At 36.5% G+C, this 10,190-nt stretch overlaps 1 protein-coding gene across 3 annotated transcripts in view; it reads right to left on the bottom strand.

Annotated features, from left to right (window-relative positions):
• Positions 1 to 2,191, bottom strand: part of SRSF12 (serine/arginine-rich splicing factor 12) — a 12,530-nt gene extending 10,339 nt beyond the window's left edge. Inside the window, exons 1-3 of one of the 3 annotated variants that reach the window (XM_008581245.1) lie at positions 2,082 to 2,191; positions 676 to 779; positions 373 to 514 (exon numbers count right to left, since the gene is read on the bottom strand). In XM_008581245.1, coding sequence (XP_008579467.1) covers positions 373 to 503 — 131 coding nt within the window. In that variant the 5' untranslated portion in view covers positions 504 to 514; positions 676 to 779; positions 2,082 to 2,191. Of the gene's footprint in view, positions 1 to 372; positions 515 to 675; positions 800 to 1,607; positions 2,023 to 2,081 lie in introns of those variants that run through there. The other 2 variants (XM_008581242.1, XM_008581244.1) reach the window with 2 other exon arrangements.
• Positions 2,192 to 10,190: the final 7,999 nt, after the last annotated feature.

Here is a 10,190-nt window from a genome sequence, read left to right as displayed (position 1 = left end):
AATACATAATAAACAGAGAAGAGCATTTCTTTCTACAAGTTAATTGTTTACATATATTAAACAAAATGATTCAAGTGGCCTGTTTTAAAAACTCTTTAAAATGTTTTTCAGGGGCCGGCCCGTGGCTCACTCGGTAGAGTGCGGTGCTGATAACACCAAGGCCCCGGGTTCGGATCCCATATAGGGATGGCCGGTTCGCTCACTGGCTGAGCGTGGTGCTGACAACACCAAGTCAAGGGTTAAGATCCCCTTACCGGTCATCTTTTAAGAAAAAAATAAAAATAAAAAAATAAAATAAAATAAAATAAAATAAAATGTTTTCCAGAAAAAGCAGAAAATGAAGTTTTTAATCCTCTTGTATTCTGTACTCACTCTTTAAGGCTGTCAGACCGCCTCCTGTTTCTTCCCCATGAAGAACTTCTACTTCGAGTTCTCCTTTGGCTGGGGCTTCTTGATCTCCTGTGATCACTTGGAGAACAAGGATGACGTTCTTTTGATTTCATTTGGCCTGGTGCTAGAATATGAAGAACAAGACTTATAATTTATTACCTGAAAACCCTATTAACAGCCACTCAACAAGTATCATTTTCTGAAAGCATTTTACATTAAAAAAATCTGTTACTGCTGAAACTCATTCTGCTGAATAAATAACATCTGATGTTTAATCATACTTACTTTTGCGATCACCTTGTGCAAACTGTATTTCAATTTGACGGCCACATACCCACTTTCTATTGAGGTTATAAAGAGCATCTTCAGCATCTCGAACATCTTCAAATATGACTAGCTGTTAAGGATACTTTGAACATCAGACATCAAGTAAAAATATTTTTAGAGTATTATTTACATATGAAATGAAATTAATAGGAAAAACAAGTTCAAGTTATTAAGCTCATCTCCAATATAATATGAATAAGCAGAAAAAAATTTCACTTTTCATTATGAAAAGAAATGCCCAATTATGAACCTAAAAAAAAAAGTGTAACTGTACTTTTAATGTATACATCAGTGTAGCTGCATTATACATGTATAATTTGAAACATGTCATAAGAAAAAAAAATATCCAAAATTGACTAGCTTTATAAAACTATTTAGGACTCACTCCCTTCTTTCAGATAAAGGATCCATGAGGTTTTTCACTGAAAATACCAGAATGTAGAAGCCTTTATTCTGAAATTAAAATTACGCTTTCATTAAAAGGCTTTTAAATTATGACATCTAGGAGAAATTGCTTATTATAAATAAAACTGCACACATACTAGTGAGCTAAAACAAAAACTGATTTAGTCTTTTAAAAATGATATCTACCTTTTAATCTACCAGATTGAACATTCCTTTATGTTTTTGCTACTTGGAATACAAGCATAAAAAGAAACATAAAAGCAATCTGCAAATATCTGAAATTACATATACTGCTTGGTAATACCCCACTAAACTCCTGTATCTATATAAGTTATATAATACTAAACCTAATTATAATGGAAATTAGATATATAAAATGATCAAATAGTTATATTTCAGGAGGTTGTTTACTGGTTTAATTTTTTTAAAATAGCAAACAGAAAAAGCTCAATAAATGCAATATAAAATGAGATTTTGGCAATTACCTCAATGTCACTTGGTCTTGAACCTTGACCTTTACTCTTTAAGGCTTGCAAGATGGACTTTACAAGAGACGCAGAACCAACAAAATCAGACTTGGCTTTGACTCTGGAACTCTGAGTAAATGTAGGAAAGCCGAAGTCTCAACCTGGTGTTGGCTTCGTCTTTTGCTTGATAAAGACTTCCCCTCTTCCAGGTCTTTATATCTGTGTCCACCCTCCCTCTTTACTCCTTGGTGCTTGAACTTTAGGTGCCTTTTGTCTTGCCTGCTTGGTTTATGCTTGGATTCTAGCTAACAGGTTGGTTCAAACTGGGGGGTGCTTGCCAGCTACTGTGGACTGCTTTAGATTTTCTGAGATAAAGAAATAAACACATTTAATTAGGAGATATTAATCTCATAACATATGCTCCTGAATACATATACATATAAGCACATATATACAGGACATTCAAATGCACACAATAAAAATAAAGGATATTGAACATAAGCAAATCCTCTTGGGCGGCGAGTGTAGAAGTCAAGTGGAATGTAAACGTCTACTATAGGGCCATATCGACCAAATTCACGGCGCAAGTCCTCAGGCCTGAAGTATTTTAGAAATAAGGCAAAAAAATATGAGTAGATGGATCAAAATATTTTGCCTACAGAAATCCAGTTGAAACTTTGAAAAGAAAGTACATCATCTAGACCAGTATTATCTAAAATTGTCTCTTGTAAGAATCACCCCAGGTTTTTAAAGGAAGGAATAAAAGAGGAAAAGAAGACTCTCAGGCCTCTCTCTTAGAAATTTTGATTCAGGAAGTCTGGATTAGGGACTGGAAATCTGTATTTTAACGAGCACTCCAGGTAGTTGTTATGCTTAGTCAATTTCAAGAAACACTGACCTAGCACATTACCTTTAAAAGTTATTCCCATTACAAGACTTAATAATTAACTGTTTCATTAAGAACACATTCATTTGTCTCATTAAAATTTCATGTTTAGGGCCGGCCCGGTGGTGCACTGCTACAGTGCGCCGCTTGGGAGCGCGGCAGCGCTCCCGCCGAGGGTTCGGATCCCACATACAGACCGGTTCCCGCTCACTGGCTGAGCGAGGTGCGGGTGCAACACTGAGGGCTGCGATCCCGTTGCCGGTCCCGGTCCGGTACGGGCGCGACACTGAGGGTTGCGATCCATTGCCGGACACGAAAAAAGACAAAAAAAAATTTTCATGTTTATGTTAAATCTTGTTTTTGGATAGCAAGAATTGGATTCCAAAGAAGTCCTAAAATTATTTCTCAGGCTTAAAAAAAAAAGAATGTTTCACTACTAAACATAAAGCAAAATAACTATTCTCAAAATTGACAGGTACTTTGAGCCTCTATATGTCATCTACTGTGATAGGTAGTGAGGAGAAATACGTGGAAATACATGGTATAATATTTGTCTTCATGGAGCTGCAATGTAACTGATGGAACAAAATATTTAGCAGTAATAGCTGGTAGTTATAGTACATTTATATACTAGCCACTGTTCATCTTAAGACCACTTAATTCTCACAACAACCCTATGGTTGTTTACAGATAAGGACACAAACAGATTAATCCCCCTGAGGTCACTGAGCCAGCAAGTGACAGAGATGGAATCAAACTTCCACAGTCTGACACTAGTCTGTTTTCTTAACCATTACACTCTATTGACTCATGAAGATCAGAAGGGTTTCAGCATCAAGCTGTGAACACAAAACATGGCTCAGGAGAAATGAGTACTTCAAAACATACTGTATAAAGAAAAGACTCAAAGACGGCTGCAAAGCTTCTTTGGGCAAATGGAAGAAAGATGGTGTCAATGACAAAAATTAGTTGGAAAAGAGCTAGGTTGCAAAGAAAGCAATTTTCAGAATAAAAGAACAAAAAGAAAATTTAAAAAACAAATAAAAAAGAAAAAACAAAAAAAGCAGTTTTCATACTTAGAAATGCAAAATTTGAGGTGATGGTGGAACATCCATAACAGTTCTGTAGGCAACTGAAAATTGTGATTATACTAGTTATATGAATTTTATTTTCTCTCAAGACTAAAAGTCAGAAGAGAAGAATCACTGATTAAGGCTAGAGATGGGGATTTGGAGTTATTACATGAAGATTCAACTAACATTGACTAAGCATCCAGCACATGCCAGGCAGCACAGCCAATATCATGACATACTTTATTTAATATTCACTATAGTAACATGTTTTTCTGCCTTCCCTAATAAGCTATTAGCTTTACAGACCAATGACAATGTCTTTTTTCTTTCACTTATTCATTCAACAAATACTTACTGAACACCTACCATGTGCCAGCCTCTAGGGATACGGTGGGGAACAACAAAAAAACACAATTCCTGCTCCCTCAGAACAAAGACTATGTGGTAAAGATTCTCAAACATTCCTGAATATTGGACTCATTTGTGAAGGGGATGTTACAGAAACAGGCACCCCAGCCCGATGCATTAACTCTAGACCTAATTAATGCTTCCTATGGTGAGGCCCAGTTATGTTTAATTTTTAAGGGTTTCATAGGCAACTGTGAGACTGAAGGTTGAGAATCACTGCTAAAGCAGGTGTCTTTGCCAGCCTATCTGTACTTAGCGCAGCTGCTGGGCACAGTAAGCACTCCATATACACCTGCCTATCAATGAGTGAAGAATATGTTACTGTTACCATTTAAGAGTCAAGGAGACTGAGGGTGAAAGAAGTTACCTTGCCCAGAGGTACACACAGCCAGTAGCAAAGCTAGAATTTAAATGATGGTCTTTTGAGGCAACCAATCTTCATTCAACAGAAAAGGAATCCTAGATAATGTGAAGGAGCATGCTGGAACAACGTATGTCACAGAGGCTTGGAGTTCTGGAAGCCAAGGGTGATGGGAGTATGAAGGAACAGATCTCCTCAAAAGAGCTGGCTCCCCATTCACTGTCTCCACTCCCTTGCCTGTTAGCTATTGTTTTGTTTTCAATTATTTTTGCATTTTTGGTGTGATATACTTCAACATTCAGAAAGTACAGAGAATAATAAAACAAACACTCATGTACCTACCAATAAGATTTATTTTATCTCGGGGCCGGCCTGTGGCTCACTCGGGAGAGTGCGGTGCTGATAACACCAAGGCCACAGGTTCGGATCCCATATAGGGATGGCCGGCTGGCTCACTGGGTGAGCGTGGTGCTGACAACACCAAGTCAAGGGTTGAGATCCCCTTACCGGTCATCTTAAAAAAAAAAAAAAAAAAAAAAAGATTTATTTTATCTCAATACTTGCCATTTGTGCCATTAATTTTCAGTATATTTTAGAAATGAGACATTATACCCTTCTACTTGAGAAATAATCATTGGTGTCCATCATTCCCCTGCATAACTACATTTTTACTGCAAATTCACATATCCATAAGTATGTGTTTTTATATATATCAAATTTTACATAAATGGTACCAGATTATTTGCATCATTTTATACCTTGCTTTTCTCCCCCTTGAGATTTCTCCATGTAGCTCTAGTTTACTCATTTTAACTCTGCATGATATTGTTATGAATAAACCACAATTTATTCATCCATTTTTCTGTGGATAAACATTTAAGATGGTTTCTTCATAAAAATTTTTTTGAACTCCAAGCTGTGTTGCAGTGCACATTATGGTACATGTACTTCCTAGAGCTCTGCTATAGTTTTCTGGGATATATCACTAGCAAAGGAATTGGGTTGGAGGGTATGTTTATCTTCAGCTTCACTACATGTTCTCCAAAGTGGCCAAACCAATTTACACTCCCCCAAAACATGCAGAATTCTCACTGCCCCACCACCTTATTAACAATTTTCAATCCTCCCATTCTGAAACATATGAAGTGAATGAGTATGTCATTGTTGTTTTCATTCTAATTTACCTAATGACCAGTGTGGTGAAATATACCTTCATGCTTATAGGCCATTTATTTTGTTTAACTACCTAGGAGTGGAATTGCTGCATCAAAGATGTACAAAATTAACTTTTATGAAACTGCCAAATAGTTCTGCAAAGTGGTTTTGCCATTTTATATAAGCATATATATATATATGCTTGCATCAGCAAGCACAAGCAAGAGTTCCAATGGTGCCAATCTTTGTCAGCATGTGGTACTGTCAGTTTTTAAATTTTAGCTATTCAAGTGGGTGTTTAAGTAGGATCTCACTGTGGTTTTAATTTGCATTTCCCTAATGACAAACGACGTTGAGCACTTTTTCATGTGCGAATTGCCCATTTCTATAGATATATATTGTTGTGAAGTGTCTACATTTTTTGCCCATTTTTAATGATCGTTTTTTGTTTTGGCACTGGACTGTATCAGGATCCAAACCTGTGATCTTGGTATTATAAGGCTGTGCTCTAACCGAGCTAATTGACCAGCCACTTTATTGTTTTACTTTTTACACTTTGATCAATGATCCAGCTCAAATTATGATGTGAGGGAGAGGTTACAGTTGCAGTTTATCTTTTTTCTGTATGGATATCCAGTTGTTCCAGCACCATTTGTTGAAAAGACTTTCTTCACTGGATTGCTTTCCTGCCTTTGTCAAAAATCAATTGACTCTATAAGTGTGGGTTATTTACAGACTCTCTATTCTGTTCTATTGACTTTTGTTTACCCTTAGGCCAATATCACATTGTCTTGATTACTGTATCTTTTTAGTTATGTCTTGAAGTCAAGTAAATTTAAGTCCTCCAGCTTCAGTGTCCTTTTTTTCAATATTATTTTGGTTATTCTAAATCCTCTGCATATCAATATAAATTTAAAATTAACTTATCAGTTTCTATTTTTTTAGAAAAAATGCCACTGATCAGGATTACTTTGAATCTATAGATCAATTTGGGAGAGAACTGATAATAATTTGTCTTCTAATCCATGAACATGGTATATATCTATGAAATTATTTAGGTCTTTTAAAATTTCTCTTGGCAATATATTATAGTTTTCAGTACAAAGGATTTTGCATGTTTTTTGTTAAATTTGTTCCTTATGCTTTTTAATGTTATGGTTAAAATGGAATTGTTTTTTTTAATTTTATTTTCAATTGTTTGCTTTTAATACATAGAAATGAAGTTTTTGTTTATTTACCTTGTATTCTGATACCTTACTAAACTTAGTTTTAGTTATAGTAGTTTTGTTGTTAATTCTGCAGTGTTTTCTATGTAAACACATCACCTCAGAATAGGGATTATTTTACTTCTACCTTTCCAATTTTTATGTCTTTTATTTTTCTTACCTTGTTGCACTGGTTAGGACCTGCAATAAAATGGTGAATGGTGGTGTGAGAGTGGGCATCCTTGCCTTTTTCCTGATCTTGATGGAAATGCATTCAGACTTTTACCTTTAAATATGATATTAGGCTTTTCATAGATGCCCTTTATTAAGCTGAAGAAGTCCCTTTCTATTCCTAGGTTGCTTAGGCTTTTTATCATGAATATTGCTGAATTTTGCTTAATGCTTTTTCTACATCACCATTAAAACATATTGCCTCATATACACTGAAACCAAAGAATGCTACTAAATATTCCAAGAGAGGGCTATTTAGCAACTTGATTGTTACTCCCCAACTTAATATGTTTATGCATCAAAACGGGAATGCTACCTATGTTTGAGATTTGGATGTTACTTTGTTCCATTTGATACACTATATTTGACAATAAAAAAACTATTCCTCTACATAGTAAAAAAGCAGAGATACTAAAATTAATACGATAGTACTTCAAAAAGATCATGGAAAAATAATACAAATCTTTCTACAACTTTTTGAAGAACTCTCATATTCTTCCTGATCCACATCTTGTTTCAACAGTGAAAAGAAACATAGCACAAATTTTAAATTTAGTTTTAAAATTTCCTTAGTCCACATGTTCAATTTAATTCTTATCAAATTTTTTGCTAACCCACAATGTTTTTTAATGCCTTATGCTTTATAATACTTATTAGAATGGCACCTCAATAAGACACTTTAAATAAAATTTGGCTTGGGCCGGCCGGTGGCGCACTGGATAAGTGCGCCGCTTGGGAACTGCGGCGGCGCTCCCGCCCGAGGGTTCGGATCCCACATACAGACCGGTTCCCGCTCACTGGCTGAGCGAGGCGTGGGAGCGAACCCGAGGGTTGCGATCCTGTTGCCGGTCCCCGGTCCGGTACGGGGGCAACACTGAGGGTTGCGATCCGTTGCCGGACACGGAAAAAGACAAAAGACAAATAAATAAATAAATAAATAAATAAATAAATAAATAAATAAATAAATAAATAAATAAATAAATAAATAAAATTTGGCTTTATTTTAAAACTAACATTTTTATTAAACAAAATTTGAAAAATATTTGAGGGCCGGTCCCGTGGCTCACTTGGGAGAGTGCGGCGCTGGTAGCACTGAGGCTGCGGGTTCGGATCCTATATGGGGATGGCCAGTGCGCTCACTGGCTGAGCATGGTGCAGACAACACCGTGCCAAGGGTTGCAATCCCCTTACCAGTCCAAAAAAATATATATATATATACACATATATATATGAAACTAGGAAAAAAGAAAAGAAAATCAGTCAAGTCCTACCACCCAAATGAATTTCTTTCCAGTCTAATTTTATATATAGTTTTTCCTTTCTTCATTTTTTATATAACTGAAATCATACTGCATATATAATTTTATCTGTTTGTTTTGTTTAACATTTTATCCCAATAATTTTCTTCATAAGCACACAAAATGTTACTGCTAATTTAAAACATGTCTAGGTTCATATTGTTAGTTAACTTACACTGTATACAACCTTGTATGAAAAAAGTTAACATAGGTTACACGTGATGACTCTACTTTCATAACACCACTCACCAGCTATGCAATCATAGGCAAGACACTTAATCTCTCTAAGCCTTGGCTTCTTATCTGTAAAAGGGGCCTAACAAAGAACATTCATTATAGGGTTATTGTGAAAATATAATAAGAAAATATATGTAAAGTTTTTAGTACAGTGCCTGGCACATAGTATTCAACAAATGTTATCAATTATTATTTCACTAATACAACAGAACCTCCTTCCCTTTGATTTCCCATCAGTGGCAGCACTAAAAAGTGATGAAAAAATGCAAAAGGGGATCAGTAAATCTCAATTACCAGTCTCAATTACTCAGTGATGGATTACCTACATCAGAGGTCAGGTGTCACCTGTAGATGTGTTTTGTTTGGTCTGCACAATGTTTAAATATTTTTAAAGTGTGGAAACATTAAATTGCCAATATTTGGCAACCTTTAAATCTACAAAAGTGGGAATTTCATAATTCAATTTAACAAATGCTAACATTTTAAAATTAAGTTTACACATACAAAGGGCAGATTTCTGACTTCTCCTGAAAAATAGGAAGATGTGGCAACAAGGAGTACAAATGTCTACATGGCGGCTATAAGCTGGAACTTAATCACAGATGCTGTTCACTTTAGATAGCACCTGTCCTTTTCCATTTGCTACAGTGCACACCATCCTATTGTGCTTTATACCCTGACAGATCCAGTCATTTATATTATCCTTACTGGCCCCTATGGCCATTGGAATTGGAAATCCCTGAATTTTTGTGGACGTACTGGAGAGGCTTGATGCTTATTCAGTTTTCAATTGGTCTTTTTAATTGTGTTTGTTTGTTTTAATCCTGCCCAAATGATTCGTTTTGCTTGTGTTTTCTATGTAACGGATTGATAAACAGGTTGAGAGAGGAAATATAAACACAGGGCATCTTTTACATGTTAACAATGATATAACTTATCGTCTACAGTTGTAACGTGTATATTTGTAGCGATCAATTAATAAAAACAAAACTAAACACTCCTCAAAGGTAAATTATGATTACTCCACATGACTATGGAGTCAAGAGCTCCGTATATTTGTCCCTGTCTAGCCCCAAGTAAGTCATTAAAACTCTGAGCTTCAGCTATCCCTTATGTATAATAAGATAATACTGTATACTTACAAAGGTTGGAAGGGTGAGTAAATTAAGCCTAGTGAAATGAAATGTCTATTAATGTCTTTCCCTCGCCCCAATTCCCTCTGGCTCCTACTAAAGGGAGAGAGTGCTATATCAAGAAGTCATTCTTAAGACTTATGCAGACAATTCTCAAAGGAGGACGGGTGCGATCAGAACCAACCAGGTAACGTAAGGGCACCCAAACCGTTACAAAGGGTGTTAATGTACTCAGAAGTTTAAAGAAAAACGTACAAATCTCACTCACTGAAGTTATCTTTTGTAGACAGAGTAAAGCTGTGTAAAGAGTAACATTTAACCGGCACCGTCTGTGAGTGGACCAGAATTGGGGGACAGGAATTTGTAAGGCCCAAGGTACGCATTATTTTATAACACGTTCTCTTCATCCCCAGTTCCTCTTCATCTAGAAGGGTTAGACGCGAGGCTTTATCGGGCACGGCGACAAAGGGAATGAAATGAAGGCACCCGCTGGAGCGAAAACCCTCGCGGCTAGCGGCGGAGAGGGCCCAGGCTCCCGAGAAAGGGGCACCCGCGCTCCGCGGCTGCCGGTGCGGGGCCAAGGCGTACAGAGCCGCGGGGCCTGGGGCGGAACG

Source organism: Galeopterus variegatus, unplaced genomic scaffold (genome assembly GCF_000696425.1).
Source record: "Galeopterus variegatus unplaced genomic scaffold, G_variegatus-3.0.2 Scaffold2306, whole genome shotgun sequence".
Lineage (NCBI taxonomy): Eukaryota > Metazoa > Chordata > Mammalia > Dermoptera > Cynocephalidae > Galeopterus > Galeopterus variegatus.
Note: the sequence above shows the minus strand (reverse complement) of the source record. Positions and strands in the feature narration are given on the sequence as shown.